Source organism: Brachyhypopomus gauderio, chromosome 3, assembly GCF_052324685.1.
Source record: "Brachyhypopomus gauderio isolate BG-103 chromosome 3, BGAUD_0.2, whole genome shotgun sequence".
NCBI classification, from domain to species: domain Eukaryota; kingdom Metazoa; phylum Chordata; class Actinopteri; order Gymnotiformes; family Hypopomidae; genus Brachyhypopomus; species Brachyhypopomus gauderio.
The window spans coordinates 26,918,385-26,936,251 of NC_135213.1; the positions used below are offsets into that span (position 1 = coordinate 26,918,385).

Sequence of the window (17,867 nt, forward strand, 5' to 3'; positions counted from 1 at the left end):
GAGGCGACCTTCCACGGCACAAAAAAAAAACACTTCGAGAATCTTTTCCTTACTTTTCTGTCGGCGGTCGGGAAATCATGAAAACAGATGTTGAAACAGGATAAAGCACGTTAACGTGACGCAAAACGGAAAGGTGAAGACATCGCTGTAGTGTCGTCGCTGTTTGTTTATGCAGGAAGAAGTTTAACTTTATTTCAAATACTCGGACATGTCGCGGCAGTGTTGTGCCGTCTTCTCCGTTAGCTGACTCTACCGCTTGAATTGGTTATTTTCCACACTTATTTATATGTGGTATTCCTACTGATACAACAACGCTCGTAACTCAGTATGTCAAAAAAAGGTTTCAACGTGAAGAATCATTTGACCGTGGCAGTTATGGCCATTTTAGTTCTCGGTGTCATCTCGTCTTTCAAGGCAGAAAATACGTCCTGCCGAGGAGCGTATGACCTCTACTTTGTGTTGGACAGGTTAGTAGTTCACCACATTCGCATACTGAACTACTTTTATTTGTTTATTTAACCTAGTAGTAACCAGTAAGCTATGCAAAACAGTATATCTAACTTGTAACATTAGAAGTAGTGTAGTAACAAAAGGTTACTCGTATGAATTCAGCTTAGAGCAGCTCTCCATCAGTAACTGGCCCCATCAAGTTCATTCATGCAGGCCTGTCAAACGACTTGTTTTTAATTTTGTAATCTTGAGCAAAAAATATGATTATATTCATTCCCACGAACGTTGTTCTGTAGGCCTCTGGATGAGGGGTAGCTTATTCTGATTACAGAAATATCAACCTGTCATGGTTTGGATTGATTACGGCAAACTGGGTTTGTAGTTGTGGTTTGTTTAGGTTCAAATTTATCTCTTCGTCTCTGAGAAGTGGCCACGCTCGAGATTGCTGGCCTAATTCATGACCACCACCCTGGCATTAGAAGATTACAAGATTAAAGCAGAGATTCTATCAGACAAACTTAAACTTCACTTTCCCTAGAGCATCACCCTGATTGTCTCTATGTTGCTGGTATTTCAAGTGCTCCGTGTACGTTCCTTATACAGAGTGTGCCTTCAAGTACTATTGCCCTCTGCTTTTGACTACACTCACTGACCTTGGACAGTACAAGAGAGGTAGAAGGAAATGCATAAAAGATGATTTTCTAACGATCTAACTCTTGTATTTTATGCTCTCAGCACATACAGTGGACTGTAATTATTAGTTCAATTACCTTGTAGCCATTAGATCAAGGGCACATTTTACACACTTTACTTAGGCCTACTTAAGATATTTTTGTGTCGAGGTTAATGTGTCAGGCCTGAGATGTCCACTGACAAGGTAATTTGATTTGAACCACCCATATAATGTATAGTGTAAATGTGTAGTGTTATTTATTTGTTTGTTTATGCTTAATAATGTACTTTTCAGAGACATGTACTGGTTTGTGGCATCCTCATATGATGAGATTCTGATATCGTCTTCCAATAGGAATTGCAGCAGTTGTCCGCATGAGAAACATGACTGAGTCAGCACACACATTGCACAATAGGCACATCACACACACTGATCTGTCATGTTCCTGAAGCAAACATGTAGTTTCACCAATCTGTATTATGGGCCTATTTTGCTTACAGGTTTTTTTTTTTGTTTTTGTAAAAAAAAATTTTTTACAGATCTGGAAGTGTATCGAAAGACTGGACTGAGATCTATGAGTTTGTGAAAAATCTTGTGGAACGATTTGTGAGGTAAAAAGACATTTTGCCTTTCCATAAGTTGCAAGTTTTCGCTTTAAATCATCGATGCCTATAGTTGGATAGGCATTACACAATGCACATAATTCAGCTCAGCTAACTTCACACATCCGGCTTGGAAAGTATTCGGGGGGGGGGGGGGTTGCAAGGAATAAACAAAAAAAAATGGCCTGATGAATGTTGAACTTATGTAACGTTGACTCAATGTATGTGCCAGTACAGACGGTAGCGACCCAGCCAGAAGAAAGCAGTCTGCTTGAGAAAATAGCAAAGGGAGCAGGTGGGAGTGGGTGGCAGGGAGGCTCAGTCTTCTGGGCTGTGAGAATGGCCATTTGCACTGAAACCTTCCAACGCCACACTTATCCCTCACACATAATGGGAGAAGAAGGAGCGAGTGTGCTTTAAGGCACGGCGCGCGGCAAGACCAGTGCTGTCTGCTGTTGACTTTGACGCTCTTCTGTTGCGCCATGTGGAATCTGCTGGCCCCTTTCCTGTGCATGCTCCCTCTTGCCATTTTGTGGGCCTTTGTTCAGTGGCGGATGGACCAGCTGTATCCAACGTTAATTAAATCATGGTTGGAGGAGACCCGGTGGAGATCTCCAGTCCGCCGTGGAGGGCTCAGCGACGCTGCATTGCAAACAGATGTGTTTTCCTAATTCTGAAACCAGTGACATTGCAGATCAATTTGATCTTTGCAGATCAAACATTTGGTTAATTTACAGTATGTTGGCCCGCTCTAAATTTTCATTCGTGCAAAGCATGATGGTACAGTGAAGCATTCGGTTTGAAGTATTGCTAAATCGATTTATTTGGAATTTTTTTTGTCACTACATTTTGGCTGGCTGAGCATATTTGGCTGCGTTTTGTCCTGACTGTCTCATGTGGGAGATGATTGCGGGTTGGACGTGTCGTAGAAGTGTGAAAAAGCAGCACCTCTCCTTATGCTCAGAGTCCTGACACCTGACGCGCTGGGAGGCCAGCAACCCAACCTGCTTCTCTGCCATGTCAGCTTTTGTGACAGAAGGTCGCACCAAAGACCAACTGCTTGATTGAGATATATTTCAGTCTAATTGATTATCTGTATGCAAGAAGCAAAAAAAAAAGATACAATACCAAAACACACAACTAATTTGCATTGGTGTTTTTGTGGATTATTTATATTAGCTTTGTCCCATCTAGGCCTTTAGACTTAAGATATCTAAAATACTGAACATAATAATGGAGCATTTGTTATATTGTTCTGGCATTTACCCGGGCGTGGATTGTAGCTGGCTACTTGTGTTTTGTTAATTTTATATTCATTGGGTGACGGGTGTCACCAGTGACAGGATGTAATGCTGTGTATAAGTTGAGTCATGTGCAGGTCGAACTCCTTCCTGTATGTATTTTAATTAATCATTTCCTCCTCACAACAGGGATTTCTTACAAACAAGTCACATGCTTTTATTAGGTTACCATACTGTGCTTCTTACTCATAGACTAACTCTGTTGTTTACAGGAGACACTCATAAAATCTCAAGCTGTCCTTAAGTGTCGCTTTATAGAACATCTGACAGCATGCCGTTTTTAGGCAGACTAATTAATAAATCCATTTATTAAATGCTACTTAATGTAAGGGAAGTATGTATATCTGTCTATATCAGTGTATATATCAGTTTTCAGATCTGAACCTTCTGATCTGAGGTTTTGTAATCAGTGGTCATACACATATGATGGGGTTGGCCAGTTTGTAATCATATCTGACTCAAAGATAATGGGTGTGTGGGGAATCCGTAGTGACCAGATTTAGAGGCGTGTGTTTCAATGATGTATATGTACTTGGCAGGCTTGACTCTTTAATTGAAGTGCAGTACATCAGTTTTCCCTAAGTGGAGGGAGTGGACCTGTGTGTGTGTGTGTGTGTGTGTGTGTGTGTGTGGGGGGGGGGGGGGTTCACCTTGGGGACCTGCTTTACACCATGTTTTGTCTCTGGTAATAAGTAATTGTTACATTTGTTTTCCATTTTAGCCCGAGCATGAAGGTCTCCTTCATTGTTTTTTCCACAAAAGCAGAGATCATTTTGCCATTAACTGGAGACAGGTACTGTTCCACTGGTCATGGTGTTTTAATGTATATGAAACAATATTTAATAATATTAAATAACTTGTATCTAAACTCTGTGTGTGTGTGTGTGTGTGTGTGTGTGTGTGTGTGTGTGTGTGTGTGTGTGTGTGTGTGTGTGTGTGTGTGTGTGTGAGAGAAATTGCCAGAATTGCAGTGAAATATACAAGGTTTCCAGAGAAACATAAAGGATAGAAGTCCTAATGTTCTCTGAATCATTTGGCTTGCACAGCTGATGAAGCACCTTTGTCTGAAATGTTCTGTTCTGGAATTATAAATATAAAAAAACACACACACTATACACTCACCGGCCACTTTATTAGGTACACCTTGCTAGTACCGGGTTGGACCCCATTTTGCTTTGAGAACTGCCTTAATCCTTTGTGGCATAGATTTAACAAGGTACTGGAAACATTTCTCAGAGAGTCTGGTCCATATTAACATGATCGCATCATGCAGTTGCTGCAGATATGTCAGCTACACATCCATGATGTGAATCTCCCATTCCACCACATCCCAAAGGTGCTCTATTGGATTGAGATCTGGTGACTGTGGAGGCCATTCTAACACAGTTAACTCATTGTCGTATTCAAGAAACCAGTCTGAGATGACATGGCACATTATCCTGCTGGAAGTAGCCATCAGAAGATGGGTACACTGTGGTCATAAAGGAATGGACATGGTCATCAACAATACTCAGGTCAGCTGTGGCATTGATACAATGCTCAATTGGCACTACTGGGCTCAAAGTGTGCCAAGAAAATATCTCCCACACCATTGCACCACCACCACCAGCCTGAACCATTGTTGCAGCAGAAATCAAGACTCATCAGACCAGGCAACGTTTTTCCAATCTTCTTTTGTCCAATTTTGGTGAGCCTGTGTGAATTGTAGCCTGAGTTTCCTGTTCTTAGCTGACAGGAGTGGCACCTGGTGTGGTCTTCTGCTGCTGTAGCCCATCTGCTACAATTCAGAGATGGGGTTCAGTGGGTTCAGAGATGCCCTTCTGCATGCCTCGGTTGTAACGACTGGATATTTGAGTTACTTTTGCCGTTCTATCGGCTCAAACCGGTCTGGCCATTCACCTCTGACCTCTGTCATCAACAAGGCATTTGCACCCACAGAACTGCCGCTCACTGGATATTTTCTCTTTTTCGGACCATTCTCTGTAAACCCTAGAGATGGTTGTGCGTGAAAATCCCAGTAGATCAGCAGTTTCTGAAATTCTCAGACCAGCCCGTCTGGCACCAACAACTATGCCACATTCAAAGTCACTTAAATCACCTTTCTTCCCCATTCTGATGCTCTATTTGAACAGCAGCAGATCGTCTTGGCTATGTCTACATGTCTAAATACATTGAGTTGCTGCCATGTGATTGGCTGATTCGACATTTGCACTAATGAACAGTTGGACGGGTGTATCTAATAAAGTGGCCTTTGAGTGTATATTGTATATCATATCACACACACAAACATATACATATTGCACATTTCTTTCCAGCTGTATTTAACAGTACTTTTCCTTTTCCTCAACAATCTTTGTGTATTACTTGCAGAGGCTTGATACAAGCTGGCCTGAAGTCATTGAGTGAAGTCAATCCTGCAGGTGAAACATATATGCATGACGGGATTGCTCTGGTAAATTATAATATTTTTCTTTCTATGATAATGCATGCATGCTTAGTATACTGTGCTTTTACCTGTACCGGATCTGTGTGGAATTGGAGTTGAAGCAGAATGGTGTAACTGATTGTTAAAAGGGGAAGAGGTTTAATCAGGAGGGTTAATTGAGTAATCAAGGAATCCACCTTGACTTTGACTGTAAAGGATGTGATTATAGTACCATCCCTTATTCATCATTCAGGAAAATGAACAACTCACCTGTGATTGATAGAACTTTTTGCTTAAGCCTGAGATTTACTTGATTCATTATCTTGCTGGACTTGAGTTTCAACTCTAACCTCTTAATGTTGAATCACATTTGTGTGGTTTCACTCCAAGTCCTGATGAGGGATAATCATCCCCACGTTTTTCACAAATGGTCTTTGCTGACCCACATTCAGCATCCTCATCCTCATCCTCACAGCGTCCTCATCCTCGGTATTTTGAGTGAAGGGCCTGTCTGCTGTGCCCACTGAATGTGTACACGTACTGTATCACTGTGCATCTCCATCTGCAGGCAAACCAGCAAATGAAGGCTCAACCCAAAAAGTCCTCCAGCATCATCGTTGCGTTGACTGATGGAAAGCTCGGGCCGTACGTGCTCGAGCTCACAACGAAAGAGGCAAGTGCTTGTTTTTCTTGCTGACACACGTGTGTCGATCTGAGTCTGGGTGATATCGGTTTAATTAGTGTTTTTTTTATTTGTAGGCGAACACATCGAGAGCATATGGGGCTCGAGTGTATTGTGTTGGCGTTAAGGACTTCGATAAGGATCAGGTGAGTGCACTAGTGCCTTTGGCATGGGTTATTATTCTGGAACAGAATGGACACTGTCATCACTTCTACATTTACATATACATGTACAAACTTGAGTCTTTCCTTAGAATATGATTACCATCAAAAATGTTGATAGTTTCTTAGAAAAGAATATAAAAATCTGCTGAAGTTATCGTATGTGGTAATAAGCCACATCTGGTAGAGAGAGAAGGGGTTGAGAAATGCTTGAATATCGGTAGAACTAGCAATGAAAATGTTCTATCATGAAAAAATAATAGATAGACATTAAAAACATATTTCCAAGTAAGTAAGCAGAAATGTTCCCACACTTGAGTCTTCCTGCTAAGATGGGTGACCCAACTCCAGAGCATCGTCAGTGATGTCACTTCCTTCTGCTTGTGCGGCCACTGTGCTTGCAGGAGCCCTTCTGAAAACCAGCAACAGTGACCACTAAATGGCATCTAATCATAACCGTATTGAGACTAAAGATTCACGAGCTACAGAAGCTCCCCGTGCGACTTTCAAACGATCGATTTGCTGTAATCCTTCAGTAAACTTTAACCAAAAATAAGTTAACCCTTTAATGAGCCGTGGGTTTTGAGGAATACTGGCTTCCTTAAGCAATTGCTGCTCTTCCTGTGTAAGTGATCAAAGATACAGGGGAGGAAATGGTGTGTGTGTGTGTGTGTGTGTGTGTGTGTGTGTGTGTGTGTGTGTGTGTGTGTGTGTGTGTGTGCCAACAGCTGGCTGAGGTAGCTGATAAAGAAGCACAAGTTTTCCCAGTCAAGGACGGTTTTCAGGCACTCAAAGGAATTGTTAATTCGGTAAGTCACTCTCTCATTTTATGTAGCTGTAATGGACATTTTGTAATTTTTGGTTAGCATTACGTAGGACAAGCAGAGTTGGACATGTCATTAGATTAATGGTGAAAAAAGGTGCAGATGTGTGCTCACTGTGGATGTGTGTTTCAACAAACAGGAGTCGGGCAGAAAATGCCACTTTTAGGCCAGCTGGCTTTGGTTTGGTCAGACCAGGAGTAGCAACATAACCCCAAGCAGAACACTTTGTGCCACATTAGCTACTGTGGATATCTTCCCTAGCGAAATGTAAACACAGGCATGAAGAGTGAGGCTAAATGCATGATGTTGGGCAAACTCTATAAGCACCTCATAATGAGCCGAGTCTCAGGGTGTTAGCACTGAGCTGTGCTCTTCACACCAACACCACACCACATTCTTCACAGAGGTCAATTTCACAATTATTTGTCCATCGGTACATATGAAGTGAACAAGGGAGAATTTTCTCATGACACAGTGAAATGTGTTTTGGACAAATGTGTTTTTGTCCAGAAAAGAGTGAAAATATAAATAAAAGCTTCTATCATCTCATTACTGACTAAGCCTGTTTGGCCAAATGGAGGTTCGGGCCTAACAAAACACAAGCATTCTCCAGGGATTAGTAATCCTGAAGGCTGGGATGGTTGGCCTCGTGTTGCTCCCTGCTCAGATTTTCAGGATTTGAGATCATCTGTGCAGCTTCGCAACAAGGGCCTATGATAGATTTGAAAGAGATTTTTGCAAGAACGGACTCACAAAAGAAAACCAATAGTTTCTTTGACTTTTCATAATATACCACTCAGCACTGAGAAGACCCTTTGTGTCCCAGTTCATTGAGCCCTTCATTGATTGGAGTCATCTGTCTCAATTAAAGCCCCCATCTTAATATTGAGTGAAGTCTCTTATAATGGACTTACATGCATTCAAACACAACATTGGCTGATAATCACTGTCAATACATATATAGGTGCTGTTGCATTTGAAACACTGAGTGAAAGCAGCTCAGTTCCTCTGTCCACGTCTGAACCCATACACCTGTCTGGCAGCGTCCCACACCATGATGAGAAGGTCCTAGATGATGCTGTCACATCACCAACTTCGGGAAACCCCACCCAGAACCTCACAATGTTTACCGCTCCCATCTAACGACGGCATTGTTTATCGTACGTCGTATTTAATCAATCGCTCTTCTTTGCCCACAGCACTTCAGCCCCAAGCCTCCATCTCCAGCCACGAACATTCCAAGCGCCATACATTTTCGTTAATATTGTCCTTTTTGCCGCTTGTGTATGGAGATTTGCATAGTTTGGCCTCCACTGATTTATATGGGTGATGGGAGAAGCGGCCGTAGACTCACGCGGGCCGTTTTATATGATAATGCCAGCCGGGAGTCTTTAATAGAGCGGAGGAGGACCAAGTGGCGGCGCATAATTTTCCCATAATGCCCGGCGCAGCCGTGTCGGCACGCCGCTGCCTCTGACAGCCATCTCACTGATTCAGATGCGATGCTAAATCCCTCTGGTGCGTGTTGTGGAGGAAGGAGCAGTGCTGGGGAGAATAACCGGGGCGCTTGTTCTCATTGACACTGATGGCGGGACGTCACTCTCGCTGTAATTCCTCCACAGATCCTCAAGCAGTCGTGCACGGAGATCCTCACGGTGCAGCCGTCCAGCGCCTGCGTGAACGGTGAGCACCACGAGGGGTCTTATTTCTGTGTGCTGCGCTTGCGTGCGTGTGTGTGTGTGTGTGCGAGCGTGCCCCTGTGTGTGTGTGTCTGTGTGTGTGAGCGTGCTTGAGGAGAGTGACCGTTGGGATGGTGCCCAGGCTTGCTTCTCATTATGTCCTTATCTGGTTCACAAACTGCAGAGACCTTCGACATTGTCCTGCAAGGCAACGGGTTCACACTGGGGACGGCCACAGAGAGTGTGCTCTGCAGCTTCATGGTGGACGGCAGAACCTACAGTGAGTACAGTGGGGCCCAGTCGACCCCCCCTGCTCCTAGCACACACGGTCACATAGCCACGGGGGCCTCTGAGGCAGGTCTTACTGAGCTGTGCAGTAAGCTAACTGCTAACCTAATTCTCTTCCCATCTTCAAAGTGACTCAGAGTTTTCTTTAAAGATTAAAGACTTTCAGAGTTATAGCCGCGTATTCTGCATACTTCCAAGACATGGCTACCTGCTTTTACACATAACCGCTACTGCAGAATGGTGACATTTTTATGACTGTATTCTGAGAAAGGAGAAGATCCTCACATGGAATGAATGTGTCACCATTGTATTTTTGTTTATAAATGTATCCAGACTTTTGATTGGATTTTGTAATTTTTTTTGTAATTCCCGCACCATGCTGGTAACACAGTTTAGTTTCAGACTTTCATCAGAGCACTGGGTCACATTCCTTAGTCTCACTTCCCCAACTGTGGTGCACATGTCGGCAGGCCTAAGAAGTCTCTGTGCTGAGTGGTGGAACTCTGTACATCTGCCACGGAGGTTTTCCTCCATCTAGTCCGGAGGTTTTCCTCCATCTAGTCCGGAGGTTTTCCTCCATCTAGTCCGGAGGTTTTCCTCCATCTAGTCCGGAGGTTTTCCTCCATCTAGTCCGGAGGTTTTTCTCCATCTAGTCCGGAGGTTTTCCTCCATCTAGTCCGGAGGTTTTCCTCCATCTAGTCCGGAGGTTTTCCTCCATCTAGTCCGGAGGTTTTCCTCCATCTAGTCCGGAGGTTTTCCTCCATCTAGTCCGGAGGTTTTCCTCCATCTAGTCCGGAGGTTTTCCTCCATCTAGTCCGGAGGCGAAGCACAGCGCTCACTGCCTCCTCTCTCTTTATTTTCCAGATGAGAAGCCAACCACAGTGAGAGACAACTACGTGCTGTGTCCCGCGCCGGTACTGCAATACGAAGGACAGTGAGTGTTCACAACAGGGCTGTTGAAGTGTGTGTGTGTGTGTGTGTGTGTGTGTGTGTGTGTGTGTGTGTGTGTGTGTGTGTGTGTGTGTGTGTGTGTGTGTGTGTGTGTGTGTGTGTGTGTGTGTGTGTGTGTGTGTGTGTTGGGGAGGATGTGAGCATTAGTTATTGAGTTGCTCTGTGTTTTGTTTGCTATGGGAGCTTCATTCCTCACAGCTGAGGTCAACCGCACCAGAACTCTGGAACAAACGATCCGTTTCCGCCCCTCACTCGGCCCTCACTAGCGCGGTGCTGTTTGAGGGACCCAGTTCATGTTCCAGTGATTATTCTTCGAAGCTGCTGAGAAATGTCCGACCTGTAAGAAGCAAACTTCTATTTCTGCTGTGCAGTTAAGCCCTTTGAGTAAACGATGAAGAGTGGAGAGTGAGTCGCCTCTCAGGACGTGCACGCTCTCAGGACGTGCACGCTCTCAGGACGTGCACGCTCTCAGGACGTGCACGCTCTCAGGACGTGCACACGGCAGTAGCCCAGGCTTGGCAAAGCTGCTCAGAGCCAGATGACTGGGAGCTGGTGTTGCTTTGCTTTACTTTAGTTAGTGTCTGTGATTTACCCCTTTAACCTCTGAGAGACAGAGAGGACAAAAATACCAATAATTGATCAAAAAGGACAAATTCCATATGCCCATCAACAAAATGACAAATAACTACCTGAGCGTTAGCCCTTAAGGTTTTCAACTTCCGCCTTGAAGGCACTACAGGAGTGTGCCACGTCAATGCAAACCTGCGGCTCCCGTGAACTTATGATGAGCCTGGTGCCTACAATGCAGCATGTTACAACCCCATAACCCCAGTATGCAAACGCTATTCAAAGGGTTTGTTTAATTAACCCTTGGCTAGCGATTGCGACCCATTAAATAGTTCAGCGAAGAGGGCGGCGGGTAAACACATCTGGCGCAGGGCTTTCGAAAGGATGTGAGACAGATGTAGCGATTCCTCTTCTTCCATGCCCATGTTTAGATAACTGGCCACGCGCACCACCTGCATGTGGTCTGAGCCCAGGAAGCGTGTTCCTCCCAGCCAATCGCGTCCCATCTGCTGCTCAGCGTGACCAGGCCCGCCGTGTTCGACGTGCGCCTCAGCCGTGGGAAGACAGCCCGACGGGGGGTGGCAGGATCGCGTGCCTGTTTTGCGTCTTCCTCTTTAAACGGTTCGAAACGAGAAGTCGGACTGACCCGGTTCTGGAGGGCGTCAGGCGTGTGTTCTTAGTGACAGCTGGTGCAGCGTTAGGGCAAAGAGCATTTGGCAGAGGTCCAGTTAGTACGGACCAGCTCTATCAGCGTCGTGTCGTCACCTGTGTGAGGTGGGTGGGACATTGGGGTTAGAGTCATCTATAATCACCTATGACATTGCCAACATACATATGTACCTCCCCCTTTACATTTGACTGATCGGCTGATCGGTTGGCTATTTTGGACCACATATTGAGTGGTTTGTGTTGAACTTTTGAATGTAATACATTATCAGGTAAAAAATCTCAGCAACAGTAATGAAAAGTTGTTTTTGATGTTCTTGAATGTGCTTCGTCATAATTCTTTTCAAGAAAATATCAGTTCATAGAGAATCTCAGCCCACTTAGACTATTGACATTATGTTCTACAGTGTTTTTGGCTGCTAGAAAGTTCTCTCAGGAACGTGACGTGTTCCCAGAGCTCAGTCAGTCTCGTACGTTGCTGTGTTGCAGATTGTCGGGTCCAATTGATGCACAAGTAGCTCATTAATAATTCAAGCCATTTATTTTGACATTGTTAAGTAAAGTTTGAAAGCCATTAGCAACAGCGGTGTCAGGCCGTCCAGCTGCATCCCATCACTACTACTGTACATCACAGCGTGTTTCTGACACCACACCCAACCTAAAGAATTCTCCCAGTCTCTAGCCATGCTTTGAGTGGCTATTTCATCATCAAGGTACTTTTATGTCTACATTCAGGGGGGCTTAAGGGACCTTTTATCTCTTCAGCATCTGCCTCCATCACTGTTTCTTTCAGTCTTCTGTGTCCCACAAAGGGGGGTGGGGGTCTAGTGGGGGGAGGGCGGGGGTTGTCTGGTGTGGGCAGGGGTGGGGCTGTGGTGGTGTGGGGAGGGGTGGGGCTATGGTGGTGAGAGGCAGGTTTGTGGTGGGGGGCGTGGTTGTGGTGGTGGGGGGCGGGGTTGTGGTGTGGAGGGGCGGGGTTTTGGTGTGGTGTGGAGGGGTGGGGTGTGATTTTGAAGGGTGGGGTTGTGGTGTGGAGGGGAGGGGCTGTGGTGGTGAGAGGCGGGGTTGTGGTGTGGAAGGGTGGGGTTGTGGTGTGGAGGGGTGGGGTTGTGGTGGTGAGAGGTGGGGTTGTGGTGGTGAGGGGCGGGGTTGTGGTGTGGAGGGGCGGGGTTGTGGTGTGGAGGGGTGGGGTTGTGGTGGTGAGAGGTGGGGTTGTGGTGTGGAGGGGAGGGGCTGTGGTGAGGGACAGGGTTGTGGTGTGGAGGGGTGGAGTTGTGGTGGTGAGGGGCGGGGTTGTGGTGTGAAGGGAAGGGCTTGTGGTGAGGGGCGGGGTTGTGGTGGTGAGGGGCGGGGTTGTGGTGGTGAGGGGCGGGGTTGTGGTGTGAAGGGCTTGTGGTCAGGGGTGGGGTTGTGGTGTGAAGGGAAGGGCTTGTGGTGGTGAGGGGTGTGTTGTGGTGGTGAGGGGCGGGGTTGTGGTGTGAAGGGAAGGGCTTGTGGTGTGAAGGGAAGGGCTTGTGGTGGTGAGGGGCGTGTTGTGGCGGTGAGGGGCGTGTTGTGGCGGTGAGGGGCGTGTTGTGGCGGTGAGGGGCGGGGTTATGGTAGTGAGGGGTGTGTTGTGGTGGTGAGGGGCGGGGTTGTGGTGTGAAGGGAAGGGCTTGTGGTGAGGGGCGGGGTTGTGGTGGTGAGGGGCGGGGTTGTGGTGGTGAGGGGCGGGGTTGTGGTGGTGAGGGGCGGGGTTGTGGTGGTGAGGGGCAGGGCTTGTGGTGGTGAGGGGTGTGTTGTGGCGGTGAGGGGCGGGGTTGTGGTGGTGAGGGGTGTGTTGTGGCGGTGAGGCGCGGGGTTGTGGTGGTGAGGGGTGTGTTGTGGCGGTGAGGGGCGTGTTGTGGCGGTGAGGGGCGGGGTTATGGTAGTGAGGGGCGTGTGGTGGTGAGGGGTGTGTTGTGGCGGTGAGGGGCGTGTTGTGGCGGTGAGGGGCGGGGTTATGGTAGTGAGGGGCGTGTTGTGGTGGTGAGGGGCAGGGTTGTGGTGGTGAGGGGAGCGTTGTGCGTGCTGAAAGCCTTTGAGACAGGAGCAGTCTGCGGAAAGTGAATGCGTGAGAGCTCCATCTTCCTGCAGACTCACTCGCCTGATTCTTATCAGAACGTTGCAACTGTCATGGCCTCCTTGTGGGAATGAGTGGTGCAGATTGCACTTTCGAGGCGTGAAATTTGGCACAGGCTAGAGTTCTCAGGAAAGCTTTGAAGTAACAAACAGTTTGAGTAAAAAAAAAAAACAACAACGGGTCTATGGCAGCCACAGCTGTGTTAGGCAGTGGTCCGTATGAAAATGCAGATTGGATGCGATCATTTGGAAGACTGAAGGGACGTCCCTGTAAGTGCGTATCATTCAGACTTAACGCTCCTCTTTGGAATTTAGGTTCTATGAACAGACAAAGGCTGATGATTTAAACCTAAAAAGAAACATGTGAAAGATGTGGCTGGAACGTTCTAGCAAAGGACCAATTTGGCACACCACCCACCCCCATTCAGCGTCCAGAAATCCAGTTTGATTAACAACCTGCCTAACATTTGCATGTATTGACTGTGTCAGCTAAATTAGCCTCTCCTCTCATCCATTCAGGAGACACTCCTAGTTAACATGCAGGAACATTTTAAAGCATTCTTGCAAAACTGGTGAACTGGAATATATCCGGAATAAAGCTAACCATTTCAACAATTTAATGTAAATGCCACACCTAGGATTATTTTATTTGAACAATTATTATATATGCAATTACAGAAAAGCTGAGAAATTAAGTAAGCAAACTCCTGGTGTATAATGTTCGGACATATAATTTTACTCTTTGTATTTGTAGACCCCATTCAGCAGCAGGACACACCGCTTACTCACACCCACTCACATGTCTAATGCACTTGTGTGCAGACACTGGGCGGAGCTTTTCACACACGCCCTCACTTTGGGATGGATCTCGGGCCTTCACCGAATCGATTTCGTGCTCGTGAATTCTCATTAGCCCCATGGTAATTGTCTCTCGCATAATAGACATATGGAGATTACAGTGCCGTTCATCATTAGTGACTTAATTGGGAGTACCTTCCGACTTTGTGCAAAGTGATAGGACTCCCTCCGTCCCTGGCGTTTGAAACATCGATGGCCAAGATTAGGCAGGACATGAAACTTTCATAACCCAAGGTATTCTGTTTTTAAAGGGGTCACACAGTGGTGCAGGGGATAGCACTTCTAATCCCAGCTACACTAACCATGGTTTGAGTCTTGGCCTGGCCAATACCTGTGTGGAATTTGCACATCCCTGTGTGGGTTGCCACCAGACTTCCAGTTTCTTCCCATATTCCAAAGGCATGTGTGTTGACTGTTGTATCTAAATTGGCCTGCTGTGAGTGGGCATGTTTGCATGTGCCCTACAATGGATTGGTGACAAGTCCAGGGTTGTTTCCCACCTCCTGCTGGGACAGGCTCCAGTGACCCTGAATGGGATTAAGCAGCGTAGAAGATGAATGAATTTTGAACACGTCTTGTATGCTTTTTATTACCGTTATTACATGATATGTCAGTGGCTTTCTTTAGGGGTGGGGGTGGGGATGTGTGTGAGTGGTTACACCTGTTCCACAGTAACGTACAATACGTCTGCTTTGCATTCACGCAGAAAAATTGAGGTCCTGATCAGCTTGAACGGTGGCACGTCCTTCATCACGAGCCCGTTCACCATCACCGCCTCCAGCTGCGTAAGTTAAAAAATGAGTCGTTTCCGAGTGTGCCGACAGAGGCCTTGTGCTGTGTGAGGGCGGGAGTGACCTGCTGTGTTTGGTGCAGGCGGACGGCAAAGCTGTGGCCATCGTCTTCCTCGTTCTACTGCTGCTCATCGCTCTGGCGCTCATGTGGTGGTTCTGGCCCCTCTGCTGCACTGTGGTGAGTGTACACGCTCCTCGTAGACGCTGCCTCACACACTCCACCGCATCTCCTGCTGAACACACACCCCACCGCATCTCCTGCTGAACACACACCCCACCGCATCTCCTGCTGAACACACACCCCAGCGCATCTCCTGCTGAACACACACCCCACCGCATCTCCTGCTGAACACACACCCCAGCGCATCTCCTGCTGAACACACACCCCAGCGCATCTCCTGCTGAACACACACCCCAGCGCATCTCCTGCTGAACACACACCCCAGCGCATCTCCTGCTGAACACACACCCCAGCGCATCTCCTGCTGAACACACACCCCAGCGCATCTCCTGCTGAACACACACCCCAGCGCATCTCCTGCTGAACACACACCCCACCGCATCTCCTGCTGAACACACACCCCACCGCATCTCCTGCTGAACACACACCCCACCGCATCTCCTGCTGAACACACACCCCACCGCATCTCCTGCTGAACACACACCCCACCGCATCTCCTGCTGAACACACACCCCACCGCATCTCCTGCTGAACACACACTCCACCGCATCTCCTGCTGAACACACACCCCACCGCATCTCCTGCTGAACACACACCCCACCGCATCTCCTGCTGAACACACACCCCACCGCATCTCCTGCTGAACACACACCCCACCGCATCTCCTGCTGATCACACACCCCACCGCATCTCCTGCTGAACACACACCCCACCGCATCTCCTGATGAACACACACCCCACCGCATCTCCTGCTGAACACACACCCCACCGCATCTCCTGCTGAACACACACTCCACCGCATCTCCTGCTGAACACACACTCCACCGCATCTCCTGCTGAACACACACCCCACCGCATCTCCTGCTGAACACCCCACCGCATCTCCTGCTGAACACACACCCCACCGCATCTCCTGCTGAACACACACTCCACCGCATCTCCTGCTGAACACACAAACACGAATCTCCTGCTGAACACACAAACACGAATCTCCTGCTGAACACACAAACACGAATCTCCTGCTGAACACACAAACACGAATCTCCTGCTGAACACACAAACACGAATCTCCTGCTGAACACACAAACACGAATCTCCTGCTGAACACACAAACACGAATCTCCTGCTGAACACACAAACACGAATCTCCTGCTGAACACACAAACACGAATCTCCTGCTGAACACACAAACACGAATCTCCTGCTGAACACACAAACACGAATCTCCTGCTGAACACACAAACACTCACGCATCTCCTGCTGAACACACAAACACTCACGCATCTCCTGCTGAACACACAAACACTCACGCATCTCCTGCTGAACACACAAACACTCACGCATCTCCTGCTGAACACACAAACACTCACGCATCTACTGCTGAACACACACTCACGCATCTACTGCTGAACACACACTCCACCGCATCTCCTGCTGAACACACACTCCACCGCATCTCCTGCTGAACACACACTCCACCGAATCTCCTGCTGAACACACACTCCACCGCATCTCCTGCTGAACACACAAACACGAATCTCCTGCTGAACACACAAACACGAATCTCCTGCTGAACACACAAACACGAATCTCCTGCTGAACACACAAACACGAATCTCCTGCTGAACACACAAACACGAATCTCCTGCTGAACACACAAACACTCATGAATCTCCTGCTGAACACACAAACACTCATGAATCTCCTGCTGAACACACAAACACTCATGAATCTCCTGCTGAACACACACTCATGAATCTCCTGCTGAACACACACTCACGCATCTCCTGCTGAACACACACTCACGCATCTCCTGCTGAACACACACTCACGCATCTACTGCTGAACACACACTCACGCATCTACTGCTGAACACACACTCACGCATCTACTGCTGAACACACACTCCACCGCATCTCCTGCTGAACACACAAACACTCATGAATCTCCTGCTGAACACACAAACACTCATGAATCTCCTGCTGAACACACACTCACGCATCTACTGCTGAACACACACTCACGCATCTCCTGCTGAACACACACCCCACCGCATCTCCTGCTGAACACACACCCCACCGCATCTCCTGCTGAACACACACCCCACCGCATCTCCTGCTGAACACACACCCCACCGCATCTCCTGCTGAACACACACCCCACCGCATCTCCTGCTGAACACACACACACTCGCGCATCTCCTGCTGAACACACACACACTCACGCATCTTCTGCTGAACACACAAACACACACGCATCTCCTGCTGAACACACAAACACTCGGGCATCTCCTGCTGAACACACAAACCTTTCTTTACCTGGTGAAGTTATTTTAATCTTCTCATTTAGCTAGGGCCATCCTATCATCTTTGTCATTGTAAGTTCTCCTGTCCCTCAGACGATGATGTTGTTTTAAAGTGAGAAACAGAAACGTGTTGTTTTTCTCTAGTGGTACTGCAGTCATCCAAATGAGAGGATGATGAACGAAGCCGATGGTGCCTGTGGTTTGTGTTCTGTGTGTTCACCACACGCCCGGGTGTGAGGCACCAGCTAGGCTCTTCACAGTCAAGTGGAGGAGGTGAAGCAATACAATAGAACAAAAGCTTCACCATATCCTTTGATGAGGTCACAGAGAGGGTGGGGTAACAGAAGTGCAACAGACCTGATG

The 17,867-nt window shown here is 47.4% G+C and overlaps 1 protein-coding gene across 1 annotated transcript in view; it reads left to right on the forward strand.

The window, feature by feature from the left end:
- antxr2a (ANTXR cell adhesion molecule 2a) overlaps positions 1–17,867 on the forward strand; it is a 47,881-nt gene continuing 30,014 nt past the window's right edge. Inside the window, exons 1-12 of the mRNA XM_077000818.1 lie at positions 1–467; positions 1,663–1,734; positions 3,748–3,819; positions 5,397–5,478; positions 6,020–6,124; positions 6,211–6,279; positions 7,023–7,103; positions 8,741–8,801; positions 8,982–9,077; positions 9,950–10,019; positions 14,934–15,012; positions 15,101–15,196. Of these exons, the coding sequence (XP_076856933.1) occupies positions 328–467; positions 1,663–1,734; positions 3,748–3,819; positions 5,397–5,478; positions 6,020–6,124; positions 6,211–6,279; positions 7,023–7,103; positions 8,741–8,801; positions 8,982–9,077; positions 9,950–10,019; positions 14,934–15,012; positions 15,101–15,196 (1,023 nt within the window). The 5' untranslated portion in view covers positions 1–327. The remainder of the gene's footprint in view (positions 468–1,662; positions 1,735–3,747; positions 3,820–5,396; positions 5,479–6,019; positions 6,125–6,210; positions 6,280–7,022; positions 7,104–8,740; positions 8,802–8,981; positions 9,078–9,949; positions 10,020–14,933; positions 15,013–15,100; positions 15,197–17,867) is intronic.